The sequence below is a fragment of the Pan troglodytes genome, chromosome 8 (assembly GCF_028858775.2).
Source record: "Pan troglodytes isolate AG18354 chromosome 8, NHGRI_mPanTro3-v2.0_pri, whole genome shotgun sequence".
Classification (NCBI taxonomy): domain Eukaryota; kingdom Metazoa; phylum Chordata; class Mammalia; order Primates; family Hominidae; genus Pan; species Pan troglodytes.
The window spans coordinates 100025540-100050417 of NC_072406.2; the positions used below are offsets into that span (position 1 = coordinate 100025540).

General features: G+C 37.3%; 1 protein-coding gene and 1 long non-coding RNA gene across 15 annotated transcripts in view; one reads left to right on the plus strand and one right to left on the minus strand.

The window, feature by feature from the left end:
- ATAD1 (ATPase family AAA domain containing 1) overlaps positions 1-24878 on the minus strand; it is an 88149-nt gene that overhangs the window by 52967 nt on the left and 10304 nt on the right. For 3 of the 14 annotated variants that reach the window (XM_063780852.1, XM_054659758.2, XM_063780854.1), the window contains exon 2: positions 8213-8387. In XM_063780852.1, the coding sequence (XP_063636922.1) occupies positions 8213-8374 (162 nt within the window). In that variant the 5' untranslated portion in view covers positions 8375-8387. Of the gene's footprint in view, positions 1-8212; positions 8388-11569; positions 12508-12715; positions 12821-18511; positions 18661-24878 lie in introns of those variants that run through there. The other 11 variants (XM_016918815.4, XM_063780858.1, XM_009458911.5 and 8 more) reach the window with 8 other exon arrangements.
- Positions 12379-13507, plus strand: LOC107966785 (uncharacterized). Its single transcript, XR_001706732.4, has 2 exons — positions 12379-12489; positions 12677-13507. It is a non-coding gene; the product is annotated as an uncharacterized LOC107966785 (long non-coding RNA).

A 24878-nucleotide genomic window follows, 5' to 3' on the forward strand; every position in this document is an offset into this window, starting at 1 on the left:
TATACTTCAGATGTATTCAGGTAGAAAAGACTATCACCAGTACCCTAAACATCATCTTGGTTTTATTCTCACTCCTCTGGTCATTTTTTTTTTAAGTTCTTACAGTGCTTTTACTAATAACTAGGTAGATAAAATAATATCTTAGACTGTTTAGATGAGGTATAAAGAAACACAATATAATCAATACCAATCCAGGTTTAAGAACAAGAACATTATTATTATCTTTCAAGTCCTTTGGTGAGGCCCTCTCCAAATACAGACCTTCTCGTCTCCCAGAAAAAAAAATCACAATCCTAAATTGAAATCATCTCTTGCTTTTCTTTAACTTAACCATATGTTTGATTCCCTAAGGTTTAGTTTTACATGTTTCAGAATGTCTACATGGGATCACACTATATGTACTCTTCTGTGACGTTTTCATCTCACTATTTCTTAGAGTTGTTGAGCATCTGTATTTCATTCACTTTTCTCCGCGAATATTATGCTCTGGCATGTGCAGACCAAAGTATGTCACTCTGGCATAAGAATTATTTTGAGTTGAGGGAAATTTAGAAAAAAACAGATACAAGAAAAGCTGTCTGCCCTACTCCTACTCCTAAAAACAATAAATTCACAAAGGTCTCCCTCCTCTTCTCTTTACGAGGAAGGATGAAAGTTAATCAAAGGAGACAACTTTAGACACTTAGCCAGAGGAATCTGCATAACAAACTTTACCAACTAGTCTTCATCTACCATTAGTTTCCCACAGTTTGCTGCCCCTAGAGACTCCTTTTCTTTTGTCTGATCGCTTCTTTAAAAATTTGTTTCTTTGCCAAGATACTATATACACTCAAGTTCTAACCAAACTTTTGAGTTACTCATCTCTGGTACTCCTATTGGTTGCATGCTTGATACATGTTAATAAACTTGTTTGTTTTTCTCTTGTTTATCTATCTTTTGTTATAGAGGCCCAAATGAGAATTCAGAACGGTAGAAGGAAAAGTGTTTTTCCTCTCCTATATGTGCATATACCAACATTTATACAAATATTCAGATTGGTTCCTGCTTTTTTCCATTACAAGCAGGGCTGCTATGAGCACTCTTGTATGTATCTCCTGGTTCTTCGATATATGCCCAGAATGAAACTTGTGGATCACTGACTATGTACATTTTCAACTTTACTAGATAATGCCAAACTATCTTCCAAAATAGTTATACTAATTTATATTCCCAACAGCAATACTTTCGTTCCTACTGTTCCACATTCTCTCCAGCACGTTATTGACAGACTTAAAACTTTACAACCTGGCAGGGGTGAAAAGGTATATCAATTTGACTTTAATTTGCATTTCCTTGATTCCTAATCAGTTTGTGCATCTTTTCATATGTTTATTGACCACTGGAGATTTTTCTTTTTTAATGTGTCTATTTAAGTTTCTTTGCCCATTTTTCTATTATTTTTTCTTACTGATTCATACGCATTCTATATATGTCCTCAGTACAAATCTTTTGTTATAAAAATAATAGGAAACACTTATGCAGCACTGTTATATTTTACATTATATATTTAATTTCAATAGCAACCCAACAAGGTAAGTGCTATTATTATTTCTTTTACAGATAAGAAAACTCAAGACCCAAAGTAGTTAAATAAAACTTTGTGTTTTAGGATTGCCTTCCCTATTTATAGACTTTTGTTCTTCCACATGAATTTCAGGAAAAAATACAACAAAACGAAAATCTGCCAGTATTTTTGTACTGATGTTGAATTTAACTAAACTTGCAATAGTTTTATAATTTTCTCTATGAATGTGTTGTATGTCTTATGTTTGTCCGTTGTTTTATATTTTTGATGCTACTATATAATGCTTTTTTTAAATGACATTTTAAAACATGATGGGTATACAGAAACAGCTGATTTTCGTATACTGATTTTAAATCCAGCAAACCCATCAAACTCTCATGAATCCTGATAGCTTGTAAACATTCTTTGGCTTTCTATGTAGATTATCATATTATCCATTAATAATGACTATTTAGTTTCTTCTTTTCCAATCCCTACCTTTTTGACTTAGGCAGTGGCTAGTAACTCAGTAAAATGTTAAACAGAAGTAAAAGTAAACAAAGAAATAAACAAAGTAAACAAAGAAAAGCCAAAAAAAAAAAGTAATGAAAAGTAATGAAAGACAACAGGCTTGCTCCTAATCATAAAGAGAATGTTTCCAATTCTTCACTATAAAATACATTTGTTTTAGTAAATGCATTTTATCAAGTTAAAGATCGCCTGAACCCGGGAGGCGGAGGTTGCAGTGAGCCAAAATCATGCCACTGCACTCCAGCCTGGGCAACAGAGCAAGGCTCCGTCTAAAAGAAAACACAAAAAACAAAACAAAACAAAAATAACACTATCTTCTGTTCCCATTTTATTAAAAGCTTTTCTAAAACCATGAATGAATGCTTAAGGCCTTTTCTGCATTTATTGGGAGAATCATACAGGTTTTATTCTTTAATCTGTTAATGTTGCATATTATATTGATTTCCCATCCCTTAAATGAAGCCAGGCTTAAACTCCTGGGATAAATCCAACTGGTCGCATTATATTTTTTCTATATTGCTGAATTTAACTTGCTGACATTTAAGATTCTTATACCAATTTAGAAGGGAGAGAGAGAAATTACAGACTACTATAGGTTTTAGAACTGTAGTTATGCTAGCCTCACAAAAAGGTTTGGAAGTGTTCCCTCGTTTCCCATATTCTAGAAGAATTTGCATAAATTGGTTATTATTAATTTGTTCCTTAAATACTGGCAGAATTTGCTATAAAGTTCTATGGGCCTGAAGTTTTCTTTATAAAAAGATATTTTCACTATTAACTTATTTCATAGTTATGGAACTAACCATGTATTCTATTTCTTCTTAAGTCAGTTTTAGAAATGCATATTTTTCTAAGGGTTTACCCATACCTAAGTTCTCAAATTTATCGATGTAACAGTTGACCCTTACACAATACAGGGATTGGGATACTGACCCCAACACACTCAAAAATCCATAGAGAACTTTTGACTCCCCTCAAACTGAACTACTAAAATAGCCTACTGTTGACCTTATCACTAACAGAAACAGTTAATAACATAGTTTGTATACTGTATTCTTGCAATAAAGTAACCTAGAGAAAGCATGTTATTTTTAAAATCATAAAGGGAAATATATTAACTTCATCCTCATCATCTTCATGTTGAGTAGCGTGAGGAAGAGAGGTTGGTCTTTCTGTCTCAGGTTGGCAGAGGTAAAAGAGGTGAAGGTGGAAGCAGTGGCAGGAGAGATGGGCACACTCAATTGAACTTTCATTAAAAAAAAAAAATCTGCTTATGAGTGGACCTATGCAGTTTAAACACGTTGTTTGTTGTTCAAGGGCCCACTATAGTTATGAACAGTCCTATTTTTTTTTATTTATTAATTTTATTTATTTATTTATTTTGAGATGGAGTTTCTCTCTTGTTGCCCAGGCTGGAGTGCAATGGCGCAATCTCGGCTCATTGTAACCCCCGCCTCCTGGATTCAAGCGATTCTCCTCCTGAGTATCTGCGACTACAGGAACGTGCCACCACGCCCGGCTAATTTTGTATTTTTAGTAGAGACAGGGTTTCACAATGTTGGCCAGGCTGGTCTCAAACTCCTGACCTCAGGTGATCTACCTGCCTCAGACTCTCAAAGTGCTAGGATTACAGGTGTAAGCCACCGTGCCCAGCCCTTGTTTTTAATATCTACAGCAATATTAGGCCTTTTTTGTTCCAGGTAGTATTTTATTGGTAACTTTTTTCTTGTCGGTTTGAAAAGTCTTGATTTTATGTCTTTTCAAAAAAACAATTTTGGGTTTTATTGATTTTTCTCTACTGTATATTCACTTTCTATTTCATTAACTTACGTTATTATTTCCATTCATTTCATTATTATGTGCTTTCTTTTACCCAGGAGTCATATAAAAATATTTCATACTTTCCAAACTTATTTTTCTAATGATCTCTACTGTACTGCACTATAGCCAGGAAATGTTAATAAATACGCTACCAATATTATGAAACTTGAGATTTGCTTTATTATCTAGTATTCGGTTTATTTTCACAAATCATATGTGCTTCAGATATGTATTTTGCATTTATTTTGGCACACTATACATGTCCATTTTTTATTTAAATCTTCTATATCCTTAATTTTTAAAAAATCTGAACAATTATTAGGTGTTAAAAGTCTCTCACCATGTTGATGGAGATGTCTATTTTTCCCTGTAGTTCTATCATATTTTTGCTTTATGTATTTTCAGGCTACATCAATAGTTACACACAGATAGAAATGTTATATTTATTGGTGAATTGAATCTTTCATCATTTATGTAGCAAACATTTTCTCCAATATCTTTGCCTTACAATTTCTTTTTGCCCAGCCCGTTTTCTTCTTATATTTGTGTGGTATATACATTTCCATCTTTTTACTTTCAACCTTTCTGAATCTATATTTTAGATGTGTTACTTCACCCAGCATATGGCTTAAATTTCTCCCTTTAAACTATTCATCTTTAAAACACTATGTCTTTATCTTTAGTTGAAATACTACAGATAGCCTTTTGGGGTTCTAGATTTATAGGAGTATCATCTATGAAACTACCTACTTTAGATTGGCCCTATGTTTTGTATACTGAGCCCCTCTGAAATCATAAAAACAGAATTCAGCAAATTCTCTCAAGGTAAAGGCTGGCAATCAAGCTCACCTTAGCTTTCTGAAATTTTTGCCTTAAGTTTTTAACCTGCATTCTTTACTTTGTTGATAGCTCATGAATGCCTTTAAGATTTTTAGGCCAGACACAGTGGCCCACACCTGTAATCTCAGCACTTTGGGAGGCCAAAGCGGGCAGATCACTTGAGGTCAGGAGTTCAAGACCAGCCTGGTCAACATGGTGAAACCCCGTCTCTACTAAAAATACAAAAATTAGCCACGTGTGGTTGCACACTTCTGTAATCCCAGCTACTCCGGAGGCTGAGGCAGGAGAATCACTTGAACCCGGAAGAAGCAGGGTGCAGCGAGCTGAGATTGTACCACTGCACTCCAGCCTGTGCAACACAGCAAGACTCCATCTCAAAAATAAATAAATAAATAAATAAATAAAACAAGATTTTAAAAAAATTATCAAGCTTCTTTAGCTGTTTTCAGCAGGAGTCAGTCTTGTTACCCATACTGACCTATTCATTCTTCACTGGCTGCACATCATCTTTCTATACCCTAAATAAAGGAAATGTATCAAGGCTTACGCTTCAGCTTACCAATTATGCTGCATTACACCATCTCTTTTGGAGACTTCATCACTCTTAGTATAGTCATTACCATTTATTATAGTGACAATTACATTAGAATTTCTCAACAAATATATGTATAAATCTTGATGGTGGTGAGGGGAGATGGGGAATAATTTGGGAAAAGTTCTACAAATGATATCTACACATACAGGAATAACCATATGGCCTACTCACTGCTCTAACGACTTCAACTACTTATAACCATCGATAAGGAAATATACCTCTGGATTGACCTTTTTTCTGAGATACAGACCTGCAACTTCAATTGCTATATGAACATTTCCTCCTGAATTCCTACCACCAACACAAACTTAACATGGCCAGATCAAATGTCATCTTCTCATAAATTTGCCCACCTACCAGTTTCCAAACCTCTATAAAAGATAGTATAAGTCTTTGAGGTATCCAGACAAATCTTTGGTTCGTTTTTAAGATGTCCTTTTTCTTTTCCCACATCATCACAAAGTCCTTCCTGCATTCATTTGTGTTAGTCTATTTCACTCAAGTCATTCCTTTTGTTACCCTCTTATTCTAAGTCTTTGCCAGGACTGTTGCAGTCTATCACCAACAGATCTTGCTTCTAGTCCCTCTTGACTCCTATTCCTTCTGCATACTACTATAAGGTGAATTATCCTTAAAACATTGTATATCACCCACCCATTCAAATATATTTAATGAGTTAAGCCTACAGAAGTCTTCAATTGGTCAATAGCATATTTATTTATTTATTTATTTATTTTTTGAGACGGAGTCTCTCTCTGTTGCCCAGGCTGGAGTGCAGGGGTGTGATCTTGGCTCACTGCAACCTCTGCCTCCCGGGTTCAAGCAATTCTCAACCTCCCGAGTAGCTGGGTGTGCACCACTACGTCCGGCTAATGTTTTGTATTTTTATTACAGATGGGGTTTCACCATGTTGGCCAGGCTGATCTCCAACTCCTGACCTCAAGTGATCTGCCTGTCTCGGCCTCCCAAAGTGCTGGGATTATAGGCGTGAGACACCACATGGCCAGTCAACAGCATGTTTAATAGCTGGTCAGAGATGTAGGGAAGAGAAGAGGAGGGGTAACCAAGAAGCTATAGCCGTTGGCCAAGCAAATCCCATTTCATCCTGAGTGTTTTAAACACTGGTAAATTACTGTGGAATGGGATAATGCTAGAAGCAAAAAGTATCCCTCCTTTTCAGTTGATGATGGATTCTAAAATGCTGTGTATTTTTTATCAGCCTCAGTCCACCCAACAAAACAAAAAGGACCAAAGAAGGAAAAAGTAATGCATTCTATTTAAAACTGTCCTTGCCTACCCTAGAGGCCAAGCTCTTTCATGAAGCCATCTTCAACTACCACAATCACTGGTGACTACTATTTTCTCTAAGAGCCACAGTTTCTGTCTACACTACTCAATAAGCAACTGGGATATGCTACTTACTATTATAATTTATATTATCATGAACAAGTCTTTTCTCCCTATCATGGGCACTATGAAGGACATAATATCTAATATTTCATATACCTGATATTTAGAATAATACTATACACATAATTTTCAATGAAGGCTTGTAGTACTTAGCATCTATATTTAGCTTTCTGTATGTCTTCTATATGTGTATTCAGGAGTTCTTAGAAGCCAAGGGGAAAAAAAGACAAAATTATCTTTAAAAGTCACACCTCTGCTTTTTAAAATGCTGAAACGATGTAACTTATAATATTTTGACGTCATACTTAAACTGACTTTCATGATTCAGGTGGGAGAAAAAAACCCAACACTTAGGTTGACATATGGATATACTCAAACTAGTTTTTCTTTTTCTTTTTTTTTAAATCTACCCTGGTCAGACTTCCTAGAGACTTACAAATAGGCTGATAATATCATCTAGAACTTCAGTCAACTATTTTATAATAAAATTCAAGGAAAAAGTTCAGAATTCTCCAAAGTGCCTTTCAGATATATACTTATTGCAGTGTTTATAAAGTTGTGGTTTTCACTTTTTACTGATTTAAGGGCTAACATTGTAAAACAGTCATTTATTTACATCCCTATTTCCCACAATAGCCTATAGCATTTTGAAAGAACAAGATTTATTCATCTTTTTTCTTTGGTACCAAGTAGTTGATAGGAACTCAATAAATGTTTATTGAATAAATCTGTCACAACTCACAAGACAGATCTAAAAATCCATGAATATCCTATTCAATTATTTTAAGATAAATTATGTTATTATACCATAAGATATTCAATAAGACATAAATATTTTAGTTATTAATTATTGTTTTAAAAAAAAGAGCCAGAAGGGAAAAGCCACCTAACAGCACAAAAAATCTGTAAGACTCCTTTAAGGTTTTTATGTTTTGATGACAAACAGAAACCAATCACCTTTAAAAGGAAATGAACACAAGAGGCAGCAGATAAAAAGTTAAAAACTACAGCTTATATTAATAATCAACAACTGTTACAGCAATTCATTAATTAGATTTTAGTGTAGCTTATAAGTTTAAGACTGAGAGCGTTTCAGTATTATCCACATTTCAGATGTCATACACAGCAAAAGGCATATCATTACTGAAGATAAATATTTTGGGTTAGCCTAAAAACTTTTATCTAGATCCTACCTTCAAAGCTGACAAAAATATTCTAATGAAGATGTTCACAATATTTTATTGTTTATTCATTTTTCTTCTGATAAGTTGTTTATATAGTAAAAAATGACTTGAAATAATGTCATAATAAACTAGTACTTTGTAAGAGTAATAAAACTATGAGTACCAATACATTTTCATGTGGGTCTTATAGAATTTCTCATTAATTTGTGAACTCTACCAAATTTTTAGTTTGAGGGGAAAATACTTGTTAGCCACAAGAAAAATGATCTTCAAACATTTCAATCATACCTGTTTCTGAGCTTCTACTTTTTGCTTTCTGGTTGGATCAATTGCATCTACCATCCATTTGATAGTAAAGTATGTCACTGCACCAAATATTGTCAAACGGAAAATTAAACCAACAACTTCATTCCGACTCAAAGGACGAGAAAAGGCTTCAGCATGTACCATCTTGAATGTTAACCTTAAAAAAACAAAGAGAAATGTCACTAGGTAATAACTATACTTATTAAAATTGTAAGACTAACAAAGTAGCTTAAACTAAGAAAGAAAAACTAACTTCTAGTCAAATTAAAATATTACCTACCTTAAAAAAAGTGTTTCATTTTAAGGAGAAATGGATTTTTAAATGTTAAGTAAACAAAAACATTTAAAGCTCCTCTTGCAAACTAGAAGTACACTAGAAATTAAGATTTATTTGGTAGTAGAATTAATCATTTTATTTGAAAAATACAGTAAATATCTTAAGGTATTTACTCAAAACAGCTTTAAAGAACTATTTCAGAGTCTAGGAAAGTATCAACTATAACACTAATCCAACTGAAGAAAGGCAGCCCAACAATACTAATGTGACGGTAAGAATTTCTTCTATTAACTGTAACATATACCAGGTAATTTTTGAGTGAAATTCAAATTGTGAACTGACTCACTTTTTCCTCATACATACTTTTAAAGGTTTTCAAGGCCTGCTTAAATTTAAACATGCCATTTCCTCAATAATAAGTGGTATTAACTTTTTTGAGCCACACTATTGTTCCCAACAACCGGGCTAAGTAGGAAGCAATAGAACTTGGAAAAATCTTGAACTGAGACAACTACTACAAGAATACAGCACTCACCCAAGCTAAAGAGAAAAAAAATGAGATAAATGTGCCTATTTTTGCATATATCCCTGAACAGCTACATCAATCAAAGCTAGGCTTACAGAAGACATACACTCCTCTGTCAATGGCAATAACTACCCGGAAGAATAAGCTTGTTAGGGATGATATGACTATCACATTTTGGGAGATAGGATCTTAGGTTCAAATACTGCCATTATACTCTCAGCACAGGAGTGTGCTGAATGCTATGGGATATATAAGAAAAAGAGAATATATATTTGTACTCACATAAACATCAAAAAAAACAGAATTTGTATGGCTCAGCAGATAAAAGTTAGGTACTGCATAGATTAATATCCACGGTCCTTCCAGCTCTAAAATTCTCCTCTCACTACTACTAAATTAAAGAGCCTCTTCACCTTCCTCCCTCTAGAATAGCTCCAAAAATTTTTTATTTCCTTTTATACACCTCACCTCCACTCAAGGATGTATACTCCTTCTCTCTAATCAAAAGACCCCAAAGTATTTCCTTTATACGTTTCCCAAGCATTCAAAACTATTCTAATCTAGAATCTAGCTCCAGAGTCAATTGTAAGCATTTTCTCTTTCACCTCTTTTCAAAGGGACTCTATAAATAGCTGGAGTCACTACCATCTGACAATCCCACATATATTTTCCCTTCAGCATATCTGTCTAGTACCCTGCATGGCCCATTTACCCTCATTCACCTAGGATTAGTCAAATTCTATCCTAACTTCAAAAATCAACTTTATTTGCTCCATAAAGCCTTTCAAATCACATGAATCTTCTGTATTATTCATTTCGCCCTGTTACACTATCTTAAAAAAGTCTTGCTTTTGAGATATCTACTCGACTAGAGTTTAAATCCTTATAAACAAGATGTATATCTTATCTACCTTTATAACTGTCACACACAAAACAGACGTTTATAATTGCCACACACAAAACAGAGGCTATTCAAAAATTATGTTCAACAGATAAATTGTAACTGAAGGAAATCTCCCATTCAATCATTGCAACAGTCACTTCTGAAGGATTTCCAAAAGGTTCCACATTTCTCCACTAGGAGCCATTCACTTCACAATAATTAGATTTAATTTAAACTTAACAACTAAATAATTGAAAGCCTTCATTTTGGAGGAAGAAACTTTGGCCTAGGGATGGTAAATGATTTAATTCATTCAATTTGCATTTACTGAACATCTATATATGACGCCCACTATATATTGGATATACAATAATTGTTAAGATATCACCACTTTATTCAAAGAACACACTGTCCGGCTATTATATTAATTATAAAGAAAGCAAAAGAAGCCAAAAAGGAGAAGGCACCTAACTGAAATCTCTCCTCATGGAACAAATCAAAGTGTGCTATCTTCCATCAGCATGGATTCCAAAAAAAATGGGTTACACAATATTTCACTTCTCATAGGAAGTAAAAAACTGACTTTTCTAGTCTTTATTCCACAAAGTTGAAAATGCAGTTGAAACGTGTTATATCACTACGTGGGGTATACTCACAGAGGAAAATAATTTAGACAAGATAAGGGTTTTATTAACCTAATCTGTGAAAAGCGGTGGCATTCCAGTAAAACGTTTTCGTTTTAGAGTTGGTAGTGATAAAACTACCAACCAAGTCATCTACTGGATATTCATTGAACTACATGAACAAATTAGGGCTGTTATGAACACATCCCAGTCATCAAGATAGTAACAACTTTTAATCCCATAAAAGGTCAAGACACAAAACCCGTTTATATCCTTCCCAATTCTGAAATTTTTAATGTAATAAAGACTTAGGTCTACTAAGGCCACTTGTAAAATAGTAGTCTACCTTTTTAAATTACTTCAAAATCCTTCAATGAAACTGAAACTTGTTTTGTAGACTGTAACTATATATACTTTATTGTACACTCATGTATCATTCATTTGGTATTGATATACCTAAAATGTAAGGCGGTTACAGCAGCAATACCATCACAGCGAACATACAATAAAAGCTGCATGTGCATACAACAGCAGGGAGCGTATTTCAATCCTGTATAAACATTAGGTTCAACAAAATGAATACACAAATATGTACATATACGATGATAGTGCTGTATGCAACTAAGAAACATCCTAAAACACTATAACCTAGAGTTATTTGTTAGGCAAATATGGTATCAGGTCGTTTCATTTTAAGTTCTCCATTTCCGAGTGGAAAACCGTGAAATCGTACTACTTCATCTATGAGCAATTTATTGACATGTATAGCATTCATAGCATAGCATTCACTGTAGTATTTCTCTCCTAATTCATTGCAGTATTTCACAAATCGTTTCTCAAACTCAAAAGTCCCAGTTTTGCAGACATAAAGGCCCTACGAATACAGCCTATGACAATGAAGGCCTGCCAATCTTCACAAAGAGGGCAGGTTATTATTAACATCACCATCTTTTGTGAAAGCGTGCCCGGCCCTGAAGAACCACCTTCGATTTTGCACAAGGTGGTGGCCGCGCCTGTGCGACAATCAGACCTGGTTCATTCCAGCCGCCTTCGTCTAGGTTCGCCTGGTTCTGAAGTCTTCCGGGACGACCTCAAACCCCCACAGTGACCAGGATGCCGACAAAGATTCCCTCGGGAATGGCACGAGTCTTGGGGAAGAGCTAAGCAGACCCTAAGGGCCCAGGCCGGGCCGGACGCCAAGGCGAGGCCCGGGACGCCCTTGGAGGTTAATCCTCTAGATACTAAGGGCTGCGGGGCGCTTGGGGGCGGCACTGAGGAAGGGCGTGGGAGAAGACCGGGATGACCTTTCCTCCGGGGGTTCCCAGGTCCGAGACGGTCCTTAAAGGACCTCAGAAGGATACGACAACCATCCCATGAGGCCCCACGGGAACCAGCTACTCACCCAGGGGCAGAAACAGCAAGAGCAAGTGCCCTCAGCCGGCCTCACACAGGAAGGAAACGCAACCTGGGAGAGAACGCTTCCGGCGGGAGGCGCGGCGCACTCCCTCCCACGGAGCATGCGCGACCCGCGGTCGCCGGCGAGGAGGGGGCGTGCTCCCAGGCTTAGAAACAGTGAGGGAGAGCAAATTCGCGCACCTGATGTTTGCTTAAACTACCTGCTGGACTGAGACTTTCTGCGAAGCTGGCGTGTCTGCGAGCAGCACTCGCTAAGGCTCTGCGTTTAACAGACACTACATTTGGGAAGGCGCTTATCACAAAAAGTCCCTGCCCTTCTCGCGGGCTCGGGGCGCAACCCTGACAAATCGGGCAGCCTTCTTGAGAGTGCAGAAATGCTCTGCGTACCCAGCAAATACATTCTCTCCTTCCCACCACTCTGTGCAAACCCTCACGCCGCGGCTTTGTGTCTGTACTTTAGCCAAAACGCAGAAGCTTATGGCCACCCTCCACTCCTCACCCCTCATCCCTCACCACCTGCCTTTCAATTCTCGGGTGAGCTCACCCTTCTCCCCCATCTCTGTGCTGACAAACACCTCGGGGTGGCGCTTGACAATCTTTCCGCGAAAAGATTTAGCAGCCCACGCCACCAGACTCGGTAGTTAGGACGGAATAGGGCATCTGGTAACAGATTTTGCATTTTGGTGATTTCCCTTTTTCTTTCACCCCCTTTCCTTTCCAGAACGAGCGACGTGACACAAGAGGTCCCAAGGGAGCAAACCTGAAAGCCAGAGCCTCCTGAATACACAGACTGCCGGTGGGCCAGATGACATTAGACACTCCTGAGATACGAGAAGCATCACTTCCTTCAGACAGAGTCGGTGAGACTATGATGTAATGAGAGTTCTCCTTGTGTTCCTCAGGAAGGCAGCTTGTGCCTTTCTACTTGAGGCATCATCTTTGATGGCTAAAGAATTCTGCAGCTTGGCCAGCGCGGTGGCTTACGCCTGTAATCCCAACACTTTGGGAGGCCGAAGCGAGAGGATCACTTGAGGTCAGGAATTCGAGACCAGCCTGGACAACATAATGAGAAATCGTCTCTACAAAAAAAAAAAAAAAAAAAAAAAAAAAAAAAAAAAAAACCACCTAAAAATTAGCTGGATTTGGTGGCGCATGTCTGTAGTCCCAGCTACTTGGGAGGCTGAGGTGGGAGAATCGCTTGAGCGTGGGAGATCACGGCTGCAGTGATCAAGCCATTCCAGTCCAGCCTGGGCGACAGAGCAAGCCCCTGTCTCAATAATAATAACAGTTTTGCAGCCTGATTGTTAACGAATGTTACTAGTTACAAACTTGTAATAATGTGGTGAAGATAATACCTAGTTAATGTCTGCTGGGGTGGGGCAATAAGCTTCTATGTGCTTTACATGCATAACCTAAATATCTCCCCCAAAATCCTCTAAAATAGCTATCATTTTCTCCGTTTTTACAAATGAGCAAATTTTAAAGCTTAAACCTTAGAGAAACTTTTCTAAGTTCATATACTTGGGAAATAAAGGCAACAATTTCATTGGAACATAGGTCTGTCTAATTCATACCTTGTACTTTACGTTTTCTCTTTGAGAAGGCAATTTAATACCAGCTAAACTTTAAAATCTAGTTGAAAGTAAGACCATGAAATGCCAAAATCACAAGGCTTTAAAGGATGGGATGAAAGGGATGCATGAATGTTGAAAACTCTGATTAAGTTCATGGACAGGAATCAGAATGGAATTTAATACACCCATGCCTGTTTAGTATTTAAGGCTTTATATATGTGCATGCCTACATTCCTAATTTAAAAAAAAAAATTGATGTGAAGCTAGGTTTGGGATTACTAGACTATTTAGAGAGATAGACCTTTGAGAAGAACGGAAAGATTATGAGACGAGGACAATGTTCATTAAAAACAAACAACAACAACAACAACAACAACAACAAACAGAGGCTATCAGTGCTCAACAGACTTTCAAGAGACTCTCCACTGGGTCCTTGGATGATCCCAAGTTGAATCATTGCTTGGGAGGCTCATGGACACATGGTTTGGCAGGGCTAAAAGGGGGAGGGTCACTAAAGGAAAGAAACAGGTTTTGTGCCCCAATAGGGTAATTATATCCACTGGTAAGGAAAATGAGCTGAGAAATTCAAGATAGTAATGGATTTTCATTCATTTACTGAGTGAAATTGGTTCAACTAAGAGCCTCACCTGCCCTCTTCTAAGGACCAGGGTGACCAGCCTACCCAGTTTCAGTTTGCATGAGACTAAAAGGTTTGCTGGGATATAAAACTGGCTGACAAAGTCTCAGGCAAATCATGAGTCACTCTACTAGAGACATCCTAAATGAATCCTACAATGAAATGGAGTTCCCAGTATGGTTACATCTACTCTCAATTCATCTGCCTAATATCTGAGGGATGATTGCACAGGAAGGGAAACTGTTGAATAAAGTCATCGAGGCTGACCATAAAGAGTCTACAAGCTCGAAAAGTGCTACACCTCACTCCCTTTCCAGTGGTTCAGCCACTGGAAACCAAATGCCTACACCTATATGTTTTGGACCTAATATTTTCATTTAGCAAATCCGTAAGAAACCTTCCATGTCTGGGCCTAAGACATCAAGTACATTCATTTTCAGCAATCATCAAATCAATGAGATTCTTCCAGAATACAGCAGAGTGAACATATGCTTTTCGTTCCAGGATAGCTTTATATAATCCCTGGCAACACAAAATACCATATTTGGCCCACAGTAGGGGCTCAATAAATAATTCAATATATATAATATTAATCAGGAAATTAGAGCAGATTGTAGACTTTCTGGGCCTTTGCTCTTTGTTAGAATCAAGATATTAAAAATAATTATTACTTTATTCTAGAAAGTTTTTGGGTTTTGTGTGTGTGTTTTCTGTATCAGTAACTCTTAAAATAGTTATGGCAGTTCTCCTCCAAGGTGCTGAATTTTCCACTTTTGTTATTAAATGGAGTGTAGCTAGTTTGCTCTGCAACCAAGGTTAATGCACTAGACACCTGGTGGGAAGAAAGGATTCCTTAAATTAGGTGTTCTTGGCTGGGCGCAGTGGCTCACGCTTGTAATCCCAGCACTTTGGGAGGCCGAGGCAGGTGGATCACCTGAGGTGAGGAGTTCAAGACCAGCCTGGCCAACATGGTGAAACCTTGTTTCTACTAAAAAAAAAAAATACAAAAATTAGCTGGGTGTGGTGGCGGGCACCTGTAATCCCAGTTACTTGGGAGGCTGAGGCAGGAGAATCACTTGAATCCAGGAGGCAGAGGTTGCAGTGAGCCAAGATCATGCCACTGCACTCCAGCCTGGACAACAGAGTGAGATTCCATCTCAAAAAAAAAATTAGGTGTTCTCAAATTTCATTGTATATAGATTAACTTGGACAACTTGGCAAAATGCAGATTCCTGGCTCCCAGTCTTCAGAGACTCCCGTTCAACTACTGTAGGTTTTGGCCTAGAAATCTGCATTTTACAGTAAGCATCTGGGCTCTCTGCCATGTGAGGATGCAAGAAGGTGTCTGTCTGCAAGCCAGGAAGGATACCCTCACCAGACAGAGTATATGCCAGTATATTGGATTTCCCACCCTCCAGAACTGGGAGAAATAAATTTCTGTTGTTTAAGCCTATCAGTAAATCAGTAAACAAACACCTGAGCTGATTGGGATATAGGTAGTTTTGGACTCTATTTTAAGAAATTCTGCCCTAGTGAATGAAGACTGTAGATGTATTTTTGCAAAAATCTCTACTACCTTAGCCTAAAAGGCCTATCTGGTCAGCTGAACCATTAACCCAGCTGGAATACATCAAGAAATCAAGGCAAGGAAGCCTCATGATGAGATTCAGGATAGAACGCCTTTGGAAGGAAAAACAAATCTGAAATCTTTGAATAAGTAAACACAGTAAACCTGACTCTATTCATTGCTCATTAGAAATAATTCACTTGACAATGATTTAGAAAGAATAGAACTTCAACAAATAGGTAAAATTATATAACAGTAATTATGCCAGTATAATTCACTTGGTTACCTTTGTTCTTTTAAAAATATCATAAAAGGATAATTTCAATCATTATTTTTTAATTTTTTAAATCATGTCTTCTGAATCATATGAACCATTATTTTGACAAGGTAAATTAAGTAGAATGGATGGAGAAAGAAAAGTAAAGCAAGAATATGAAGCTATACCTGAAGCTGTACTTGAAGCTCCATAGAAAGATAATATAGAACACAATGGAGTACTATTCAGCCATTTAAAAAAATGAGATCCTGTCATTTGCAACAACATGGACAGAACTGTAGGACATTATGTTGAGTGAAATAAGCCAGGCACAGAAAGACAAACTTTGCATGTTCTCACTCATTTGTGGGAGCTAAAAATTAAAACAGTTGAACTCATGGAGATAGAGGGTAGAATGATGGTTATCAGAGGCTGGGAAGAATAGCGGTGGGGGGTAGGAGGGAAGTGAGAATGGTAATGGGTACAAAAATACAGTTAGATAGAAAAAATAAGATCTAGTATTTGACAACACAGCAAGGTGACTACAGTCAACAGTAATTTATTGTGCATTTTTAAATAACTAAAAGAGTATAATTGGAATGTCTGTAACAAAGAAATGATAAATGCTTGAGGTAATGGATACCTCATTTACCCTGATGTGATTATAACACATTGTATGCCTGTATCAGCATATATCATATAATCCATAGATACACACACCTACTATGTACCCATAAACTTTTTTAAAAAATGAAAAAAAAGCTAAACTAAAAAATAAAAATAAGAAAGAATAAGATAGAATCAAGGAAAAAATAATGGAAATTTAAAATTTCAAAAGATTGGAAGAAGTAGAAAGATGAATTGATAACTCCATTCTGTAAAAAGAAGAGAACTAAAAAAAAAAAAAAAAGACAACAGCAAAGTTCAAAGAACATATTGCTGTAAATCTACTTTCCATGGTTTTATGTTTCTAAACTTTACACATAATTTTAAATGAGTGTATATAAAAAGAAGTTATAATTTTCTTGTGTTATCAGGGTAATACTAATCCACAATCTGCATTTCTACGTAACCTTTTTCTCAAGCAGCATTGCCAAGTGTACTTTTAAAAAACTTCTACCAAAAAATGTTTTCTAGAACTTGGAAATTTACAACCTACAATATTTTATTTAGCTTTAATACAGTACTGTTCAAATGATACTATCTGTGAAAAATCAGGATTGAACAAAACCAGAATTGCTTCAGATGTCTAACCCTACTGTAGCCTCATTAGCAGAAGTTTTAAGGCATAGATGAAAGAGTGATCCCCCTAGGATTAAATTGGGACCTTCATAATGCCCCTGCCTATGGTTTCTTAAATGGGGAGGAGGTGGGAAAGATTGAGTAAGAATAACAAAGATACAAATGCATTAGTTAAAATAGAAGAAACAATAGTTGAAATGTTAATTCTCAATTCCTGTAACAACAGATTGATAGATGAGGCATAAAACAAGACCAGATGCTGTGGTTTTCAGGATGCACTTGGCTTCCCATCCTTTATAACCTAGAGCAATTTTTTGCTGTAAGTAGGTCACTTGCCTTCTCTCATTTACCCAATTCTAGGAAAATGCCCTTGAAAGTATTTAGAAAATAATAGGTACTGGTACTTAATATTTTAAAAATTAAGATCGCATAAAACCTTCCTCCTCCCACCCGTTTCTCTAATAGCCAGAATAACTGATAACCTTGAAACATATGTGAAACTAAAATGAACAAGAATAATTTGAGGTCTTTTATCTTCTAAGCACAAGTACACTAAACTCTGTGTCCATTCTGTTAGTTCCCGTAATTCACTTTGCTTAGCACTGGCATAGTACTCAGCTCACAGAATTATAGTTGAAGTCTTTATTCTCCTATAATATATTATCATCTTGAAAAAAGAGGATGCCTAGAACATAGGAGAGGCTTAACAAGATTTAACTTGACTAGAGAGAAAAGAGGATGCCTAGGACGTAGGAGAGGTATAGATTTAACCTGATTAAAGAGGAAAAAAAAGGGAAGGGGGGAGAAAAGACAAGTGGTCCAAAGGTATGACATACGATTCAAACCATTTTACTGATGATAATTATATGATTGCCCTATCCTGATGTGTCCATTAGAAACTAGTCCAATCGGGGAGTCTTGGTATCTATAGGGTGTAAGAACGTGGACTTGACAGACCTGGGTTTGAATTTAAGATCTACTGTATACTGACTCTGTTAATTTGGACAAGTTACTTATGTTCTCAAGCCTCAGTTTCCTTATATTTAATATGGGAACAGTAACAGTACACATGCCATGGACTTGCACTAAGAATTAAATGAGACAATACATGTACAGTGCTGAGCTCAATGCCTGGCACTTAGCAAGTGCTCAGTAAACATGCTGGTGTAATACCTCAGATGTTATTTTCATTATACGATGAGGTGATATTCTCTCATTCCTAGATTCTGTAAGGACAATGATCTTTTCATATCTCCTCTGTGTTTGCATGAGGACCTTACCTCTTCAGTTTTCAACCATGGCATCTTGTCTGAAATGTTTATCTTCTCTGACTTGTGAAGAGGCTGTGCCTCTCTGTCCTGCTGACCTCTTGGTTCTCACATTCCCATTCTTAATACACCCCTCTGGCTGAGTCTTACTGATCAGTAGTCTATAAAACATTTATGATAGTTATATAAAACCTGTAAGATTTCATCCCTACGACCCAAAGATAATAAAGTTTAACGTATTTATCGATCCATGAAAATAACTGTATGGATATTTCTCAGTTCAAAGACCATCATTAATATTGGCTGTTATTCCCATCTGTCAAGTAACAATCATTTATTGAGTATACATTCTTTGCTTTTATGAATTTCTAAAGATTGAAACATCTTATAAAAATGCAAGTCCTCCTACAGCTGTTGATTTTAAGTTAGAGGTTTGCCCTATATTTCATTCCTTCATTTTTTGCTTACTTTTCCTTACTTAGACTGCTGAGTGGATTTTGCACAAGAAAAATAAATTAATTTAGTAGATGAAAGTGAGATGCTGAACAAGCCTTGAGATTTGAGAAGTCAATACTTTGCATGTTTTAACTTTTCTCTGCAAATCTTAACCTTTTTTTTTTTTTTTTTTTTTTGAGATGGAGTCTTGCTCAGTCGCCAAGGCTGGAGTGCAGTGGCACAGTCTCGGCTCACCGCAACCTCCACCTCCCAGGTTCACGCCATTCTCCTGCTTCAGCCTCCCGAGTAGCTGAGACTACAGGCGCCCACCACCACACCCGGCTAATTTTTTGTATTTTTAGTAGAGACGGGGTTTCACCGTGTTAGCCAGGATGGTCTCGATCTCCTGACCTCATGATCCGCCCACCTCGGCCTCCCGAAGTACTGGGATTACAGGCATGAGCCACCGTGCCCGGCCACAAATCCTAACCTTCCTATTAACCTCAGGGACAACCACAGCATCAGAGCTGTTATTCTACATATAAAATTTAATTCATTTGAGCACAACACTTTTTTTTTTTAACTTTTAGAGACAGGGTCTTGCTCTGTTGCCCAGGTTGGAGTGCAGTGTCTGGATCATAGCTCACTGCAGCCTCAAACTCCTCGGCTTAAGCAATCCTCCCAGCTTAGCCTCCCAAAGCACTGGGATTACAGGCAGGAGCCACCATGCCCAGCCAAGTACAAAACATTTTTTTTTTAATTTACTATGGGTAATTAATAGAAACATTCCCAAAGTTGAGGGAGCTTTACTGAGCAGAAGAAATGATATATCCTGTCCAGACACTGAATGCACTTCTTCCAAAGGCCAGGGCAAAGCTGGCTGATTTTACGTGTTTAAGGATGAAATATCTACTAGGCCTTCTTTCACCTAGAGGGGCCCAGCAGCAGTTCACTGGCAAGCTGATGTTAAAAATCTCCCATCTTCCCCTTTTATTGTCATTGTTTCTGGAACCAGAAAACAGCAGCAGCAACAACAACAACAAAGGGGAAAAAAAAGCAAAGCCTATAACTTGTTTTATAGAAGTACAGGAAACTAAGTATACTAAATTGGCAGGGATGAAAGTCTCATTCAACTTCAGAATAGTATACCTGATAGATTTTCACAAACCTTTCTACTTTCTAGCCTGCTGCTTATTCAGTTGAAATATCAGCAATTCTGAAACCTTTGAATGTCCAAGTAAGGCCCAGTGCCAGAGGCATGCCCCTACCCATTTCTTTGTGCCTTCTGAGTTCTCAGGTTAATGAGAGATCAGAAAAGGGGAGAGTAAAGGAGAGTAGACAAAGAGGCTAACTCCCCAATCATGTTTTCTTCTTCTATAGTGTTTTGTAAAAAGCTGAAGAAATGCTAATAATTCTTGGCTGGCTAAAAGCAGGTTTAGAATTCTGTCCAGATATTCTTGAACCTCTGGCTGGACCGTGTGCCACCTTCCACATTACAGTCCCTCCATCACTTAATCCTACTTATGTTACATAAACTAGCTTTCCATATATAGTCATCATAGTGTCCTCACAGGCTAGTATTTAAGAAACCTCTTCTGTCCCTCTCTCACCCCTTCCTTGGGACTCTTGGAAATAAACAGGTGAAAGAGTTTAAATGAATGATGTCTAAAGCCATGAAATACAGTGATCATATTTTGTCTTATTTTTGATGACTAATCATATTTCTTCAGTTGAATCAATCATAAGGATTTGCAGCACCTGAACACACACTCATAGGCCAAAAAGAGAAGACAACTAAAAGTCTCTCTAGTGTTACCCCATTTCCTCCCCATTCTACAGGAAGATGGGGTCCATGATACTTCATTTTAATTATCATTCTCAAAATCTGTTTCTGAACCCAACGCAGGAAATTTATCAAGCATAGAGTGCCAGGTAGGTGAAGAACAAATATAGTCTCTGCCAAAGTAGTTTGAAGCATGCAGGATGCAGATTATGGCTGTTTTATTCAGTATTTAATATACCATTATTTACTGTTACTAAATATCATGATACTATTTATATAATGTCATAATGCTAAATATTTAATAATTTAATAAAATTCTGTTTCAGTATTTATGCAGTATTTGAGAAATTCTAAATTATGACAGTACTCAATGAGAGGTACCAGCTCCGTGGCCTGTCACACGTCAGGTAGCCTTTCTGGGTTTCCTCCTCTGAAATGAAAATACAGGCATACCTCATTTTATTATGCTTCCCTTTATTGTGCTTTGCAGATATTATGATTTTTACAAATGGAAGGTGTGTGGCAACCCTGCATCTAGCTAGTGTGTCAGTGCCATTTTTCCAACAGCATGTACTCACTTTGTGTCTCTGTCTCATTTTGGTAATTCTTGCAATATTTCAAACATTTAAATTATTATATCTGTTACAGTGATCTGTGATCAGTGGATCTTTGATGTTACTATTGTGATTGTTCTGGGCACCACAGACCACAGCCATGTAAGGCAGTGAAATTAATAAATGTTGTGTTCTGACTGCTCTACCAACCAGTCATTCTCCTGTCCCTATCCCTCTCCTCAGGGCTTGCTTTTCCCTGAGACACAACAATATTGAAATTAGGCCAATTAATAACCCTACAGTGGCCTTTAAATGTTTAAGTGAAAGGAAGAGTCACACATCTCTCACTTTAAATCAAAAGCTAGAAATGATTAAGCTTAGTGAAAAAAGGTATGTTGAAAGCTGAAATAGACCAAAAGCTAGGCCTCTTGAGTCAGACAATTAGCCAAGTGGTGAATGCAAAGGAAAAGCGGTTTTTTTTTTGGTTGTTGGTTTATTGGTTTTAAGAGACGGGGTCTTACTCTGTTGCCCAGGCTTGAGGGCAGTGGCATGATCATAGCTCACTGCGGCCTCAAATTCCCAGGCTCAAGCAATCATCCCACCTCAACCTCCCAAGTAGCTTGGACTACAGGCGCACACCACTGAGCCTGGCTAATTTTTTTTTTTTTAATTTTTTGCAGAGATGGGGTCTCATTTTATTCCCCAGGCTGGTTTCAAACTCCTGGTCTCAAGCATCCTCCCATATTGGCCTCCCAAAATGTTGGAATTACACGCATCAGCAACTGTGTCTGGCCTAGAAAAGTTCTTAAAGGAAATTCAAAGTGTTACTCCAGTGAATAAATGCATGATAAGAAAGCAGAAACATCCTAATGGCTGACATGGAGAAAGTTTTAGATGGTCTGGGTAGAAGATCTAACCAACCACATTCCTACAGCCTAATTCAGAGCAAGTCCCTCTCTTCAATTCTGTGAAGGTTAAGAGAGGCAAGGAAGCTGCAGAAGAAGGATTTGAAGCTAGCAGAGGTTAGTTCATGAGGTTTAAGGAAGGAAGCTATCTTCATAACATGTAAGTGCAAGGTGAAGCAGCAAGTGCTAATGGAGAAGCTGCAGTAATTTACCCAGAAGATCTAGCTAAGATAATTGATGAAGGTGGCTACACTAAACACAGATTTTCAATGTAGACAAAACAGCCTTTTATTGGAAGAAAATGCCATCTGGGACTTTTATAGCTAGTGAAGAAAAGTCGATGCCTGGCTTTAAAGCTTCAAAAACAGGCTGACTCTCTTGTTAGGAGCTAATGCAACTGATGACTTTAAGTTGAAACCAATGCTCATTGGTCATTCTGAAAATCCTAGGGACTTAAGAGTTACTCTGTATCTACTCTGCCTGTGCTTTATAAATGGAACAACAAAGCTGGGATGACAGCACATCTTTTTACAGCATGGTTTTCTGAATATTTTAAGTTCACTATTGAGACCTACTGTTCAGAAATAAATGATTCATTTCAAGATGTTAACTGCTCATTGACAATGCACCTGGTCACTCAAGAGCTCTGATGGAGATGTACAGCAGAATGTTGTTTACATGCCTACTAACACATCATCCATTCTGCAGTCCATGGATCAAAGAGTAACTTCAACTTTCAAGTCTTATTACTAGAGAAATACATTTTATAAGGCTATAGCTACCATAGATAGTGATTCTGCTGATGGGGAATCTGGGGAAAGAAAATTGAGAAACTTCTGGAAGGGATTCATTATTTTATTTATTATTTATTTATTTATTTATTTTGAGATGGAGTCTCACTCTGTCTCCTAGGCTGGAGTGTAGTGGCGTGATCTTGGCTCACTGCAACCTCTTCCTCCCGGGTTCAAGCAATTCTCCTGCCTCAGCCTCCTGAGTAGTTGGGACTACAGGCACGCGCCACGATGCCCAGCTAATTTTTTGTATTTTAGTAGAGACAGGGTTTCACCATGTTGGCCAGGATGGTCTTGATCTCCTGACCTCATGATCTGCCGACCTCAGCCTCCCAAAGTGCTGGGATTACAGGCATGAGCCACCTCGCCCGGCCAGGATTCACCATTCTAAATGCCATTGAGAATATTCAAAATTCATGGGAGGTCAAAATATTAACATTAACAAGTGTTTGGAAGAAGTTGGTCCAACCCTCCTACATGATTTCTAGGAGTTCAAGACTTGAGTGGAGAAGTCACTGCAGATGTGGTATAAATAGCAAGAGAACTAAAATTAGAAGTGGAGTCTGAAGATGTGACTGAATTGCTGCCATCCCCTGATAAAACTTGATGAGCTACTTCTTATGAATGGGCAAAGAAAGTGGTTCCTTGAGATGGAATCTACACCTGGTGAAGATAATGTGAACATTGTTGAAATAACAGAGGATTTAGAATATTAGTTGATAAAGCAGTGGCAGTGTTTGAGAAAATTTACTGCAATCTTGAAAGAAGTTCTGCTCTGGGTAAAATGCTATCAAACAGCATCACATACTGCAGAGAAATATTTTATGAAAGGAAGGGTCAAATGTTGCCTCTACCCCCAACCCTCCACATATGGGGAGTAACAGTAGGACACTGGGCCTAAAGAAAAATCATGCCCTTCATTTGTGGAAGGATCAGCTGACCACTAAGAATGTTGCCAAGGCTTGCAAATGTGATATACCAGTGGGAAAGCAAATGCAAGCAGCATGAAATAGCAGTATAGTAAGGGCCAGATCAAAAGCTGAGAAAGGAAGTGTGGTTAATATAAATACATCCTATCTTTCACACCAATCATGATTTTTCAGAATATGAGCTCATGAACAGCTGAAGGAGAAGATTCTTTTCTGCTTTATGACCAACTTTATTGCTTTACTATCTTACAAGTTCCATATTTTCTTGAATTTTGCCAATGGAGGTTTTACCTAACATGGCACCTTTTAGGAATGTAATCATCCCCACTCTCAGTTGGTGAGAGATTACTGTAACAAATTCTGAAACACTCACATAGATTCTTATGAATCATGTTTTTTTTTTCCCTGTCTTATGGTGCTGAATGAATCATGTTTAACTGAGAATTAGCTAAGGGGAGAGTAGAGCAGTAAGGACATAGATTTATCTCTATTTGTGTTTTCATTTACTACTTTTATCAAGAATAATAACATTTTACCTCTTTTTTAAATACCACTCTCTGGAAAGTAAATTCAGGAGTAAGAAACTCCTTACCTATTCAGCATAATCCAATTTATTGTTAATTCCATTGTCTATTAACATAGTAAATAGTGTGTTGGCTTGTAACACTTCCCTCATAGAAGTAACAAACCAACTTCAAATTTAAGAATGATGCCTCTTTTTTCTTGAGAAAGACACCTGTTCCAGTGCATAGAAATGGCTAGGGAAGATCTATATCTGTATTTAGAAAGATATAATTTCAATAAATCACAGACTCTCAGGATTAAAAGGAATACTGAATGTTATTGAGTCTTTGACCAAAGGCAGTTTGGATTAGAAAGAATGTTTGCTGTGGAATTAGATGTCCTGGATCAAATCACAGCTTTACCACTTAATGACAGCACATTTCGGGTGATTTATTTAACCTCTCTGAGCCTTGGTTTT